At 37.8% G+C, this 15393-nt stretch overlaps 1 protein-coding gene across 9 annotated transcripts in view; it reads right to left on the minus strand.

The window, feature by feature from the left end:
• Positions 1-15393, minus strand: part of PTPRC (protein tyrosine phosphatase, receptor type C) — an 83236-nt gene that overhangs the window by 13515 nt on the left and 54328 nt on the right. For all 9 annotated transcript variants that reach the window (XM_021405142.1, XM_021405147.1, XM_021405143.1 and 6 more), the window contains 10 exons: positions 15177-15209; positions 14199-14411; positions 13587-13709; positions 12078-12230; positions 11114-11245; positions 9251-9406; positions 6495-6700; positions 5557-5617; positions 2846-2954; positions 1617-1648 (listed from right to left, as the gene is read on the minus strand). In XM_021405142.1, the coding sequence (XP_021260817.1) occupies positions 1617-1648; positions 2846-2954; positions 5557-5617; positions 6495-6700; positions 9251-9406; positions 11114-11245; positions 12078-12230; positions 13587-13709; positions 14199-14411; positions 15177-15209 (1218 nt within the window). The remainder of the gene's footprint in view (positions 1-1616; positions 1649-2845; positions 2955-5556; positions 5618-6494; positions 6701-9250; positions 9407-11113; positions 11246-12077; positions 12231-13586; positions 13710-14198; positions 14412-15176; positions 15210-15393) is intronic.

A 15393-nucleotide genomic window follows, 5' to 3' on the forward strand; every position in this document is an offset into this window, starting at 1 on the left:
GACCCTCAGGCGATCTACAAGCAAACAGGTCCCAGGAAAAACAGAACTTGCCCAGCTCTGCTGTGGAATTGGGGATGCACCAGCAGGAGGTCGCATGCAGGGCCTCTGCATGAATAGCGCTTTTGCACAAAGTGGCGGTTGTCACACTTGGGTCACTGCAACAGACAGCCCAAACACCCACAGAAGTTATGTGGGTGTTCTAATTGTTCACTGGCAGTGGTAAATTGAATTACTGTATAAGGAACCTGTTAACATTTCTCTTGAAATATAATAACATATGTTGCCTAGTTTTCAAAATTTTCTCTGACATACTATCGTATCCTGTTGTAACTATCTGTAATATTATATTTAATGATAACAATTGAACAAGGCTTAACATATGTAACTATGTATTTTTTCACTTCCATTTCAAACATTTTTTTATGCAGTTATATGTGTCTGAGCAAATGGATTTGAATATCAATACTGTATAACATCTCATTTAATACAAGGGCTGCTCTGAAAAGGAATGCCTCTTATTTCATAATATTGGCCCATGATATCAGAGGCGGATGTCGGTAGTATGGCAGTAGGGGTTGGACATTCCTACCAATATTCCATCACATTTTTTTGCTGTGTGACAGATGGCAGTAGAGGGGCAGTCTGACAAAATGGTGTCTGACATGGCATATGAAGCAAAGGTGTGTCACTGAAGTCCTCCATGCAGAAACAATGGCACCCCCTGACATTTACTGACACTTGCTGAACATTTATGAAGACCAAACTGGATGTGAGCACAGAGAGGCGGTGGGTGGTGCGTTTCAGCAGTGGCAACAGCAACAGTGGGTCACCTCCACTGGTGCAGATTGTTACGAGGGCAGCGTGCAGGCTCTTGTTCTTTACTGATGAAAATGCATTCCCAATTGTGGTGACTGTGTTGAAAAGCAGTATTTTGTAGCTTATAATTTGCTCTCTCAAACAGTGTTACCGTGCTCTTCATATCTGTTGTAGTTTCCATGAAAATAAACAGGAGGCATTACTTTTGGAGTGACCTATATATAACCAATTTTTGTGGGCTTAAATGTAATAAATGATTTTTTCTTGAAGCTTTCTAGTATTTACTGATTCAGTCTTTCCTCGTAAGCTTTGAAATCCTGTACAAAAGGTTGCACACATTATCTAGTTTCAGTCTCTGGAATTTGAAAGCCTTAAAAAATGTACAGCGATAAAGCACTGCTTTATGTTAAAATTGTTGCTTTGAAGAAGGTATAGAGGTAACGAAAATTCTAGGTGAAGCATTATTTGATTCTGGAGTTGCTTTCAGGGTTACAAATGCGATGACTGTTGTCAGAGATAACCATTGTTTTTTCAATGAAATAATAAATAAAGAGTTTTTCAAACCGATAAACTTCTAGTTCATTTAAGTATAAATACTTCTGGAACATATTTCAAATTCAGTATTTCAATATATTGAAAGTACTGAAGTTTTTTTTTTTTTCTAGATTTCTCCAGATTAGGTTATATCATTCTAATATTTGCAATCTACATACATAACCTAGAATGTAAACATTTCAAAAGCAGCAGTAAGATATGTGACTAATTTTATTTCCATCTGTTAAATGTATAAAGATACTCACCTCCTACTAGGCTGATGACTTCAGAAGAATTGCTGTAAGAGGCAAAAGAATCTGTAAAAGCTTTGACTGGTATGACATATATCTGATAATGAGTTAAATAAATGCAGTTTCACATAGGAACACCAAGGCTTTTCAGTAACCAACAGACAGCATTACAAGCTTATTGTAAAACAAAAATGCTACAGCTAGGGCTGACAGCCCCTGGGCAGAGGTGATTGGGATCTCTGTTGTCCGGCACTGAGCACTACCGAGAGGGAGAGACAAGGGAGCTGCATCAAACAGTGTTACTGCTTGCATAATTCTGTCCTTATCACCTGTAGGAAACATCTTTAATTTCTTGATTGGAGTAACTCCTCACACCACCAATGTTCTTCTTGTTAAACAAGTGACAGAAAACTTACGCATATGTAAAATGTAATAAAATTAAGTACTAAATTAGCACAGAACAACTCCGCCTTTTCTAGAGTCATATAGATGAAAATTAATTTTACTTCCCAAATTAGAAAAGTTTGAGTTTGAGAAAGAGCAATTCCCTGCCCTCCTAGTGGGAAAAGAGTAGAGGAGGGGGTCTGGAAGAGACAAAGTCCCTGGTTTTGCTGTGGCTTGAGGGCTAAGAGATTTCTGAAGAAACTGTTCTAAGTCCTCCTTCCCTGCCAGCAGTAAGTGTCCCCTCACATGTTGTACAGCCCCTCTCACAGCAGAAGCAGCAGTCAGCTTGGGGTTCTGGCACAGTCCTAAGGGAAGGCAATAGCTGTCCTGTCCCAGCCCACCATCCTACAGACCTGCCAAGTCAACCCATAGATGGCTGTAATAAACAGTTTCTCTGAGATGGGTGAATCCAAATTCAAAACAGTCCTAGGAAACTGTTGTATTATTTCCAATATTTTTAATTTAAATAATTTAGGAAAGGTATTCCAGATAACTTATGAACATTTTTCATAAATGTAGTGACAAGCATTTTCTTCTAGCAGATCAGTCCCTCTCTATCTCAGAAAAAGATACACAAGGGAGATTTTAAATCTCACTGTATTTGCCTTGCCAGACTAGCCATCGAGAGGGATTCTGAGTTTCTCTTGAAAGAATGAAAAGATGAATGGATGTCTTTTCCAAGGATTAGTGAAATATGAGACTTCTAACACTTCTGCACTACTGCTTGTGAAATATAGTTGAAAAACAGAAAAGAAAAACAAAACATTTTTTTAAGAAAGGAAGAGAAATACAAAGCTTACCTAAGCTTTTTCTGGTGAAGATCGTAGATTTTATACAGAACCAGCAGTAAAGCAATTGATGTCACAACAATCAAGAACACCAAGAATATAATCAGGGCCCTCGAGTTATCTAGGGGCAGGCAAAGAATAAATACGTTATTTCTCAGATAAATAATTAACAGCATATAAACTTCATATTTTTTCTCTCTTTGACTTTAAAAAGTACGTATACAGACCAGGGCAAGGCTCTTTGATTTTTATTTATTTGTGTGCGTATTTCAAAGTCAAAAAATATTAAGCTCACAGAAAAGGAGGGAACAACTTCTTCCTCATTATGAAAGCTTTCACTGTAGTCCTCCATGTCCACCTGTCAAAGTGCCACAGCTCACTGGCCAGGCATGGCCCTGGTCTGCATGCTGTGATCACTCAGCAGGGAGCTAAAGCTGCTCCCCGCGTGTAAGTGGTGGCAATGTGGGACCTCATGCCCAGGGCCGCAGCAGCTCCACCAGCAAGTGCAGCCTGCCCTCTGCAGCTATGGCCCATCCTGTCATCATTTGCTCACTACACAAATAGACATGTGAAGGTCAGAAAAAGTTCTGTTCCTCAATTAATCTCTTAATTTACCACTTTTTCATCTCTTTTTTTTTTTTTTTTTTTTTTTTAAATGTCAGATCTTGCCAGCTCTACCAGGACATTTTAGTAACAGATATTCTTTATATCTTTGTAATTACTCTAATCCAGCTGTCATTTTGAATTGAGTTCAAAACAGGACTTCTCACATGGAAGCATTAGTGACATGTTCCCTGTGACTCTGACTGTTGATAAGACTTCATTGGCAGACACAAAGGTACATCTCCCAGAAAGACGCAATGGGAAAAGCCTTCCAGGTACATAAGTTACTGAAGTAATATATGAAGTTCTTTTTTATTTATATCTCTTGTCTAGTACACTTTTTGTAATAAATAAAAGGGTGAGGTTTGTTAATCAAATCGAAACTCAAGGTTTGCTTTGTAAAAGCCCCCCCTCCTTGTCAGGACATCCGGTAACATAAACAGTGTTGCAACAACAGGAATCAGAAAACCACGACCTTGCTAACTGCGCATGGTTCAAACACGTGAGCGGCCGAAAGCAGAGAAGATAACTACAAACCCTCATACCAGCGACCACCAGGAAGCAGATCTCGACCCCCTAGCAACAGCTTGCGCAGACCCAGAAGCAAGGCAGAGTACCCCGGAAGGGCCACGTATACAGGAGATAAGGGCTGCATAAAAAAAGGACTCTAACGCCGCTTAGATTGCGAGCCGTTGGCGGAGCGCTGACTCCCCGGCCGCCCAGCGCTGTTTTGCTCACTTTGCTGCTTGCTTAATTGAATAAATTCTCTCTCACGGTGTTGCAAATTGAGACCGATCTCATTTGTTGCGGGATTTTATAACAATCTTGGTGCCGTGACTCGGATCCAGATCGCTTGCTGCGGAGGTTTCCCCATGACGGGAGGCGCCCTACCCGCAGCCACGGGTAGCCCTGACCGAGGGGGGCCCCCGCTGCAACTACTGGACCTCCGAACCTCCAAAAGAGTCAGAAAGTGACCAAAAGAACCTGCAGCAACCCCATAATCATTCGTGCATGTAGACCGAACGAGGATTCAGGAGTAATTGAGTAAGTATTGCGTGTATCCGTTCGGTCGGGGAGAGGCCAAGCGAGAACGGACCCTTCAGTAGTGCGGTTCTCATAGCCCACGAGGGAGCGAGCCACGACCAAGGGGCGCGTGTGTGTGTGTGTGAAAGAAGGCACTCCAGAAGATGGGACAGGGGAAGAGCAAGCCCCCTACTCCCATGGGTGGTAAGGGAACGCTGCCCAACATACCACCATAAAGTCCGTTGGGGCTCATGATCAGATATTGGAAAGATTCGCCCCGTAGGAAAGGAAAAAGTAAAGAATGAATGGTGTATTATTGCACTGAAGTTTGGGGAGGAAAGTCCTTACGGGATCCCCATATAATATGGCCAGTATTTGGCTCATTTGAAGATTGGGTGTGTCAACAGTTGAATCTATGGGTAAACAGCGGACCCCAAATAGATCCCGAGGAGCCTGAGTATGCAGCTCTTTGGATTATAGAACCAGAAGAACAGGCCTTTTTATTCAGCTTGAAGGAAAAGGGGAGACGAAAATCTGAGGAGGAAGAATACCTTTGGCCCCCTCCGTATGTCCCTCAAGAACAGGATCCCCCTCCTCTTAATGAGGAGCCCCCTCCGCAACAAGGATCTCCCCCGCTCAGGAGGAGAGCTCGGAGGAGCGATCAGGGAGAGGACAGAGGGATTTTATAACACTTTTCCTGTCTACAATACTTGGACTTTCTCAAAATATTTGGAATTGTACACATACGCTCTGTGGGAGTGAGGATTCCCTCACAAAATGCAGCTGCTGGAACACAACATCTGAATGCAAGAAAATAGTTCTGAAGTGAGTAATTTAAGTTAGAGGAATGAATTTCTAAATACATTTGAATGCTGCGTAAGGAAGCCACAGCTTGGTAGTTATTCTGAGTTGTGTTCGATGACCTGTTAACACGGTCTATTACACTGATGTTGAAGAAGGACATTATTTTTTCTTTTCTGACTGCAGTTAGTTATTACCTATACAAATAGGTAGATTGTAACAGAATTCAGAATTTACACTATTACTCTATACTATGCTCAAGTCAAAAAGTAAAGATGTTGTATGTTTTTACTTACATCTGGTATTTATTTCGTGATATACTGACTCTCCTGTATAATCTCCATTAAACACAGAGACCTGCGTATAGGGGGTGAGAATAATAAAAATGTTAAGACATATCAAGTAAAAATGCTTGCATAACTTCTTTAAAAAGAAAAGATCTGTAGGTCTTTCAAATATATCTTTCTTCAATGAATCAATCTCATTGACAGCCTGTTATAGTGTAGTTCATGTTTCCAGCTAAGTTACAGGGAGATCTAGATCCAGAAATAACTGTTTAACTGAATAACAATGTTAATGAAATAGGAGACATTTTACAAAGTCAAAAACAGATGCTTCTGCAAAAATATCTACATATCAATTCTGTCTCTAATCAAATCTCTCAAATCTGAAAAAGAAACCAAACAATGTGTAATAAAGTGTCATTATTTTATTTGCTTCAATGCCAAATATATAAATAGTAAACTGATTTGGATATTTCTAAGCCAATTATTGTACTGGAATTTATTCATAAAAGGTTAGATTACAAAAGCCAAGGACAACTGTTGAAAAAGTTGCTTTCTTGAAACATTAACTTTTGGTTACTTTAACTGACAAATAAAATACCAGCTTTGTCTAGATATGTTCCCATCTTTTATATTATTGTACACTTATTCATCCTTTTTCATTTTCTTTATAGAAAGTCCTTAGCTTTGTCCCAAGCTATTCAGCTTGTATACTGCATGCTGTCAGAACCTATATGGAGTAGCACATAAGGGACTGATTGATATGACTAGAAACATATGCAGAGACATTATTTTCTAAGTAACAGCTACTTCTTTACATCTATGGCCTGTAGATCCATAGATGAACTCCACCACCAGATTCGCCTTTTTCTCTAAAATCAAGTATAATGCACCTAAACAATGTAAACATAGCAGTTTTGCTTTATATTTAGCTTAATAAGCTTACTTACCTCAAAGGTATATTTTGTCAAGTAAGAGAGACCTTTTTCTACAAAGTGGCAATTATCGTAGCTCTCATTCTTGCCACTCTCAGTGCTGGAACTCCAAGACAATTCAAATTTTGTTAACCTTCCATACACTTTTTGACTTCTGCAGACAACTTCAACGGCATTGTCATCTATCAATTTTACTTGGAAGTCAGTCACTTTCTCTGGTTCTGTTTGCAAAAATAAGTGTTACTGGATCCATTCTCATCGTTTCAAACCAAACATTTTAACAGTGTGTGTTAATGTCTACTTGAAATCTCCTCTCTTATCAGTGTTATGCAATTTCTTCCTTAAAAATTGCAGTCTTGATTTAACGAGATGAATAAAATCAACTTGGGATTAATCATAGCCGTATCTGAACTGAAAAAGCTGCCAAAGGGAACTGAAAGAGCTGAGAGGAACAGAGTTCCACTGGAAGTTGCACTGCGAAGATAATAAGATGGCAACTATCCTTTGCTTTGACATCACTTACCCATTTGTGGAACATGGCACAAAAGAGAAACCATGGGAACTAACAAAGTTTTCAGCTCGAGCATAGAGGTTTCAAGACTGATGTGGCAAAGTGTCACACTGTCCTAAAACTGGTCTAAAAACTTTTTACTTTTTAATCATAACACATCTATTAAGTCTAATCTATGTTTTCTACCTTTAATTTTGTATTGTGCTGCAAAAGATTTAAGAATGGGGACACAGCCCAAGGGACCTTTCACTGAGAGCTGTTAAAGCCTCAGAAAGAGGTAAATAACCACCTACATAAGACAGCTTTATTAGCCACACTGCCATGGAAATTTCCTTCAAAAATCACTTCAACTTGCAAGCCAGTATATTAAGAAGTATAAATATGCATTTGTTTTTTCTTCATATGGAGAGTTAAGATGTGTGAGGCTTTATGAGCAGACAATTTCATCTGGGGGGCAGCAGGACACACTGCTTCGCTGGACGGGCTGTGGTTCCTGATGTATCTGTTCACTTTTATCCACAGGGCACGTTTATGAGTTTCAGCATGCTGCTGAAAGAACTGGGACAAGGAGAAAGAAAGCATTTCTTGTGGGAATGTGCTTGTTGAAGATGGAAAGATATTTTCCAAATTGTAGTTTTTTCTATTCCCAAAGAGTTGTGCTCTAATGACATATTCTCCTGTTCAAGAAATCAAAAAGCTCTCACAGTGTCTGCTTGATCATGTTATCATCTGTTGTAACAGCTGGAGAAGGTTTAGTACCATGAATTCATGAAAACAATCAAATTCCAGTTTTCACAAAAAATAAAGGAGCTTCTTTTCCTAGACCTTTAAATATATCATGGACCCTAATCTCTACCTGATGTATTAAAATATGACTGGAGCCCAAGAGAGAGGGGGCTCCAAAATACAAAAGTTTTCAAACTAATCTTAATTTAAACAAACAAACAGCTAAATAATTAATGATCATCCTCTAATCAGGAGTGTTTAAAAAATAAAGTTATTTTTCAGTTTTTGTCAAGTCTCAGATCAAACACATTACATTATCAATCAATTCATTTATCAATTTTTGTTGATGTTCTTTTATCCCCATGAAGCTTCAAGTGATAATTTTGATCGTTATATTCTTGTACACATAAGCTACAATTTGTTAGCAAAATGACCCGGACTAATAGGGAGATTTCAATGCTTTCATGGATAATATGCAAAACTCTCTATATTCCAAAGAGAGATAGAATTCAAATTCAAAAGAATAGCCTGCCAGAAATATTTCCCAAAGACCTACAGAAACACATTAATAAAAACAGCAGTCAGATTTGGTGATATTCACAAAGCAACAACAACAATAACACAAGACAAACACAAAAACAAACACACACATACAAAAAAAGCACACCAATTTAAGCTACTGTAACATCACTAGCACAAAAATAATACTTTATTTTTCACTATAATTTTTTTCTCATTCTGTGCAGTTAGAGGAAATATTAGCTTTGTATCCCATTACGTATGTGGCACAGGTGAGGCCACACCTTGACTCCCTTGTTTGGTTTTGGGCCCTGGGGGAAAGAAACAAAACAGCCAAGCCATTGCCGCTGCCACCAATAAAACAGGAAGCAGTAATGTCTATATTAACCCCTGTCTCCATCAGGAAATGTCTTCAAAATCTGTTGGGGGGTGGGGGGGAGGGAGTTTCTTCCGTTCTTCTTGTTATATCAAAAGAACATGCATGGGAAATAAAGAAGAATAGCCATTTGTAGTAGGCTTCCCAAAGCATAGCCTTAGAAAGGTGGACAGACCATTCTGATAGCACAAGGCTAGACAAGCTTTTAGCTATAACCTGATGTAGAGTCTTATAAATCATCTGTGTCTGTGTACATCCAGACTAACTGAAGCAGCATTGACATATCACCAGGCGTGCAGGACTGCTTAGAGCAACCAGGCAGCTACAGAATAGAAAGCATTTTTGTTTAATTTGAATAGTCTCTTAACACTGAGAGATAATGCTTTATAAAATCTTATCAAAAATTCCAAATGAATGCAATTAAAAAAATTAGTATGGATAAAAATATTAAATGCTTAATTAAAATAATATTAAATAATCAAAAATGAAACACTAATGTTGGTAAAAAATAATAATTTTAATAATTTTATGGGGCAATAGTAGTAACATATATAAAATTGCAATGAAGTACAATAAGAAATTACGTGTTTCCTATGTCAGTATCAGCCTTGTTTGCAACAGTTAGTAAATGAGACTTACTTGCAGATTCTGTTGTAAAGTTGTGTTCCGCAGGTTTTCCTATAATTATTTCACCTTTACGCTTGCTTTCTTTAAATGCAACTATGGACACGTGACCAACGGTATAAGGTTCTAAACCGCCACAAGTAAAGCTGGTCTCAGTCTTGGTAACATTGTCTTAAAAAAGAAAAACAAAATTAAGATTTATGCACACAAACTCTTGCACCTCATCAGAGTTACGCAAATCGACTGTTGTGTACTTTCATTTTAATTACTTTAGCCTTAAAATTCTTGGTTGGTTTCTCTTGCTCACTGATGCTACAGGAGAACTCATGTAGAGAAGAAATATATTTCCCAATCAATCAAATAGATTAGGAAGTTTAGGTGTGGTTTTTTATGTCTTACATATTTATATCTTCATTTAAAAAAGAAGGGATTAAAACAGGCATAATAAAAAAACAACAAAAGGCATTTAGACAAAGAGAGACTAATAACTCCTGTATTCAGCTTGGGAAGTGCTTATTAGATAAATATCAGAAGTCGCTCCACATGTTGCACAACCCTGTTCTGATAGGATGTGGGAGATGCCATCTGTGTTTGGTAGTCGCAAGGAGGACAGAAAGGAATCACCTGAGGAGCAGCATGAGGAAAGCTACTGCAGCTGGGGCTCTGGTGACCTAGGGAATTGAGAAGAAATGGCTTTTCCATATTTCCTAGCGGCTGTGTCAGATGAGATCTCCTCATGCCCCAGCGTACCGCCTAGGTCTCCTACACTGGCTAAACCAGAGCAACCACAGAAAATGGCTGCAGCCCTTTTGGGTAGTAGTCAAATCCAAGGCAAGGAGAAAGGGAGAGATTATCTGTACCTAAGGGGCACAGAACCATGACACTCTTTAGCCCCTGTGACAAGAAAGTATAAATTAATCCACGGCTGCCATTAGGACTATCTAAATTTGCCACATATTGTCTGAAATATCGTATCAGACTCTTTCTTTTCAAAACATCGTTTTCCAGCATGTTTTTTATTCTCTTGAAGAAAAGCTCACAGACAGAATATATGGTCCCAGCATAATGGGTACAGACACATCTGCCTAAATGCAACGTAGTCTAAAACAGCATAGATGAAGGGAGTGAGAAGAACCTGGATTTACTCGTCTGAACATATATATGCAATCCTGTTCTTAGGACCCCCCCCACTTTTACATATATTATTTTTACACAGAAGGCAGCCCCCTTTTTGCTCTTTCCACAATTTCGGTAAGTAAACAAAGATCTGTAGTCCTTCTTAGAAGTTCGATTCCTGTTATCATCCTTGGAGGAATAAACAGGTTCAGTGCTGCTTTACTACAACCTACCCACCAAGTCTACTATGTTAAGCTGAAACAGGGAAAAAGTCCCAAGGGAAGATAATAGCTAAAAGTTTTTCTATTAATTGTTCTTAACCTTTCTAGAAAAAAACAGGTTTTTCTCTAGAAAAAAAATGATTCCACTTTCTCACAAACTTCCGATTTGTTAAAAATTAAAATTCTAACTGGGAATATATCTTCTCAGAAAATATATTAACAAGCTGTAGGTGCATTTTCTGAGGCAGAGAGTACCATGCTCAAAACTTACCAGGTAACTGATCTTATTGTGACAATTTTGTTACAAGACACATGAGAACTGAAGTGCGACAGTGATGTCCTGAAATGATAAACTGAATAACCACATAGCTGCACTAGAGCAACCTCAAAGAAATGTTAAAAAATGTTTGTACAAAAAATATACTTAATTGTTTTTACTGGACAGGTTTAAGAAAGACATTTGGAAAAAGCATCATGCTCAGTGCTCTGTAAATATTAAAATACGTATGGAATTATTCTATAACAAAGGGAAAATACTTACTTCCCTTACTGTAATTGCATTTCACAGTATAGCCATCTATATGCTTTTCTGAAGTGTTGCTAGGCTTCTTCCACGTAACTGTTACATTTCTGGCAGCAGACTTCACGTCAAGGTTTTCTGGTGCTCCTGGAGCTGTTTGAAAAAAAATGTGGTGGGAGGAAAAAGTTTGAATAAAAATGCAAAATATTCCTTTTTATATCTACTTTGATTAAATTAAATTTCATTAGACAGTAAAGCAAGATACCAATACCATTTAAGATTTTGCACAGTACATTTCATTCAGAGAAATTATACATAATTATAAAGAGAGTACATATAAGATCATAACATTGGAGAAAATTCACAAATTTATTAAATTTGAGATACAGATGAATACAGCAATATCACATATTACTAAAATTTTCCAACATTTCCAATTAAAATGCATTATTTTAAATTCCTTATCATTTTAACAATAGCTTTTTTTTTATCCCGAAATTTTCTATGCAGGTATCTTGGTTTAGGGTGATTTTCTGTTTAATTCAGAAAATAAAGCTAAAGCATTTAACCATTTCCAAGGACAATGCTGTAGAAAAACATATCATTTTCTCTGGAGACATTCTTTGCAATTATTCTATCACATCTTTCTTCAAAAGCAGGAATTCAACACTTGTTTTGGCTAGGCCTGCACCTTCATTGAAACTTGCTGACATTCAGCCAAGTTCACTTCCTTCAAAAAAAAAGTTAATCTCTGAGTGAAGAAAAGAATGGCATCAGACTGCAGGTCTGAGCCTGGGGCTGGAAAAGATGATTGTGACTATGGTAAAAAAATACAAAGGACAGGAGATGGGGTGGCAGGAGCTGGTGGAGAACGTGAGACTGACTGAGCATATATATTCATCCTCTGGGAAACAGATGGTGGAATTCATAATGGGTTTTTCTAGAAATATATGGAATGTAAAGCAAAAATCGGCATTATACTTACGATCATAATCTGTGGATATGTTGCGTTCTTTGGTAAAGTTCTTTTCAAAAAAACTTACTATAACATTGCACGTGTACTCACTGTCAGACAATAAAGGCTCTACCAATAAACTGTTATCAACTAATTTGCCAGGGACTTTTAAACTTGTGGAACCTGTGGACACAAAAATGTCGTATGAATATTTTTCACAACTCCAGAAGTACATAATACCGTTTTAACTGGGGTTTGCTCTATTGCATTTAATCAATATAATTTGTAGTAAACTACCACAGTATCTCAAACAGAAAAGTATACAACCTAATCTGATGACTGAGCTCTATGTGCTTTTAAATCAATTCAGTTTGCATAGATATTTACTTTTCATCGCTGGTAAGATTTGACTTTCCAACAGTTTAAACGCAGAAGTAAAGCAATTCATGACAGAAACCAGGAGCGTCGTGGCTTCTTAGAAGATCACCCATCACAATCTTCAGCTCCCTCAAATCAAAAATCTCTATCCCAGGACACTGGAATCATAGACTTTATTCTGAATTGGAAAGGACTGTGAGGATCACCGAGTCCAACTCCAGTGCAAAATAAAAGTTAAACCACACATCTAAGGGCGCTGTTGAAACACTTCTTGAACACCAGCAGGCTTGGGAACAAACCGTTTCCCTGGGGAACTGTTGCACTGCTTGGCTACCTTATCTGAGAAGAACTTTTACCATCAACTAAAACCCCCAGACCTCTGTACGCAGGGCTGCGCTGCAGCAATTTGTTCCCTAGACTACATGAACTTGCAAGATTACACAGTTCCAGGTACAGAATCCAGCATGTGCTCTTGTTAAATTTCACACAGTTAGTGAGTGCCCAGCACTCTATTCTACCAAGATCTCAATGCAAGGCAGCTTTACCGTTACGGGCAGCAATAGCTCCCTATTTAGTATCACCTGCAAACTTAGCCTGCACTCAACTCCTGTGTCCAGATCATTGATAAAAACATTGAAGAGAATATTCATTATGCATTTTTCTGGGATGTGAGGATATATCCAGCATGCATACCTTCTCTACAACATCAGTTGCCATTGAACCAATGTTTCCTCAGGCTCCAAAACTGGCTAACTCTAAACTACAGAGTGCCTCAACTCTCACTGTACAGGAGCCTGCAAAGACAGCTGCCTAGGTAGTTTGCAAGGAAGCAGCTCACCGCAGACACTCAGGTTTTCAAGCTCTCCCTTTTCCTTCAGGCCATCAAGCAGGAGCTCAAAAGCTCCTTATGTCTGCAATTTGTGAAGCTGGTAATCTCTGCAAGTGAATTCTCTGGGCTTGAACTCTCCCCAGATGTCCTGCAAGGCATGCGAACCCCAGAGGGTAGTCTCTGGCCTGCTGACCTCAGAAATTCTGAACAACCCTTCCCTCACACTGGTGCAATTGATTTAAATCTGCCAGTCTCATCCAAAAACAACACCTACATTGCTTAAAAAATAATTAAAACCGATAAGCTTTTAAAATATGTTAGATGTATCTTACTTGTTGTGCAGCTTACAGTGATATTAGGACAGGCACTTTCGCAACCATCACATAAAGATCGTAAAGAGAAATTTGCAAGGTTGTTTCCAATCTTCACGGCTTCAAAAGAATATTTTTTTTCATCTAGAAAGGATTAATATTAAATATCATTGTGATAATAGTTATATATATTGATTTGTTATTTTGTATTTATTTGTTCTGCAATATGAAGACAAAATTAGCACAGAAAAACATGCGAAGAATTTAACAAGAAGCTGAAATTGAAAACTAAAAGGTCTAAGTGAAATAAAAGACATCGGCATTCAAAGAAAAAATGAAACTTTTAATCCAACAAAAATAATATCATGAATGAACAAAACTTCCAGCATAAATAATAGCTTTCAAGTGCTTGCTGGCCTTGTTACTGCTAGCCATGCTGCATGTGGCCAACACAGATGAAGTTCATTTTTTACATCTACAGTGAGAAAATTACATTTTTTACCTGAAAACCTCTGTCAGAGTCTCTGAAAAGACAACACATTACAGCTGAACTACCATATGTCAAAAAAAAAAAAGAAAAAAGAATAAAAAATTAAATTAAAAAAGAAATTACTAAAACCCTTATATACCTACCAGGTGGAATAGTAAGATACATGTCTTCACAATTTTTAGATTTAACTGTGTATCTTCTGCATTTCTTAAGTATTGCACTGCTGTTGCTGGCATTCACTGTGACGTTCACACCATCTCCCAAAATAGTATATTCTCTGTTTCTTTTGAGATTCTTTAGCATAACTTCAGTTGAGTCATCCCTGTCCACTATACTCACATAATCAATATCATTACCTAAAAGAGAAGGATAAAATAGTCAACCATAATTTTATGACAATTTTTAAGTGTTAAATGTTTTTTGGCACCTGCAGTATGATACGTGTTCTAAGAATTAGAAAATACAGGAAAGTTGGTTGCTTTTTTATACTTTATTTTTATTTTTTATATAGCTTTTACTTTAAAAATAGTTTAGTTAAAACAGAAAATTTACTTAGGAAAATATTCTTTTAAATCATTCTCTAGTAGGGAAACCAAAAGAATTTAAAAGATTAACATTCCAGCACAACACTTTTTTTTATTATTTAAAATGTCGATTCAAAGACAAGTATCTTATTTTTATAAATTGAATCATTTGTTTGAAGAGAAATTTAAGGTTTTCTTGTTCAAAACATTTCATAGCTATCCAGTAAATAGCAAAAGCCATTACTGAAAATCAGAGAGAGGAGTGATTTCGAAGAGAGAGAAACCAATATCCAAGCTTCGGATTTGCTATAGTTATGAATTGAGTTTTGCAGTGTGTGATTATTGGCACGATGGGGAAAAATTAGAGAGGACCTCGTGAAATGAACGTAGATTCTTCTGTAGCCCTGAACAGCCTAGTACAAGGGCTGTTTACCAGTGCTCTGAATGGAGACGAGAAGGCCAGAACTTCAGTGCCAATCTTCCAGAATTGGAAGACAGTTCAGATGGTGACTAATTTGGTTTTGTGATCAGCTTTCTTTGAGTTTACTGATTTGCTCAGCTACCAGGGCTGAGATGAATAACGGGTTTCTTTCTTACCACAAGGTTCTTCTGTTGTTGTGGTGGTACTTTCTGTAAGAAAAGAAAGCAAAATGAAGGTATGCTTCTCACAGAGCATTAGAGGACAACTGATACTGCTCAAAACACTTCAATACACTACAAATATTGTAACTCTACTGACACCTGAAAAAAGGAAGAAAATATCAACTATCTACACTCTCTTAGCCAGCTCTTTTAAAGACCATGCATGCTTCAC

Source organism: Numida meleagris, chromosome 7 (assembly GCF_002078875.1).
Source record: "Numida meleagris isolate 19003 breed g44 Domestic line chromosome 7, NumMel1.0, whole genome shotgun sequence".
Classification (NCBI taxonomy): domain Eukaryota; kingdom Metazoa; phylum Chordata; class Aves; order Galliformes; family Numididae; genus Numida; species Numida meleagris.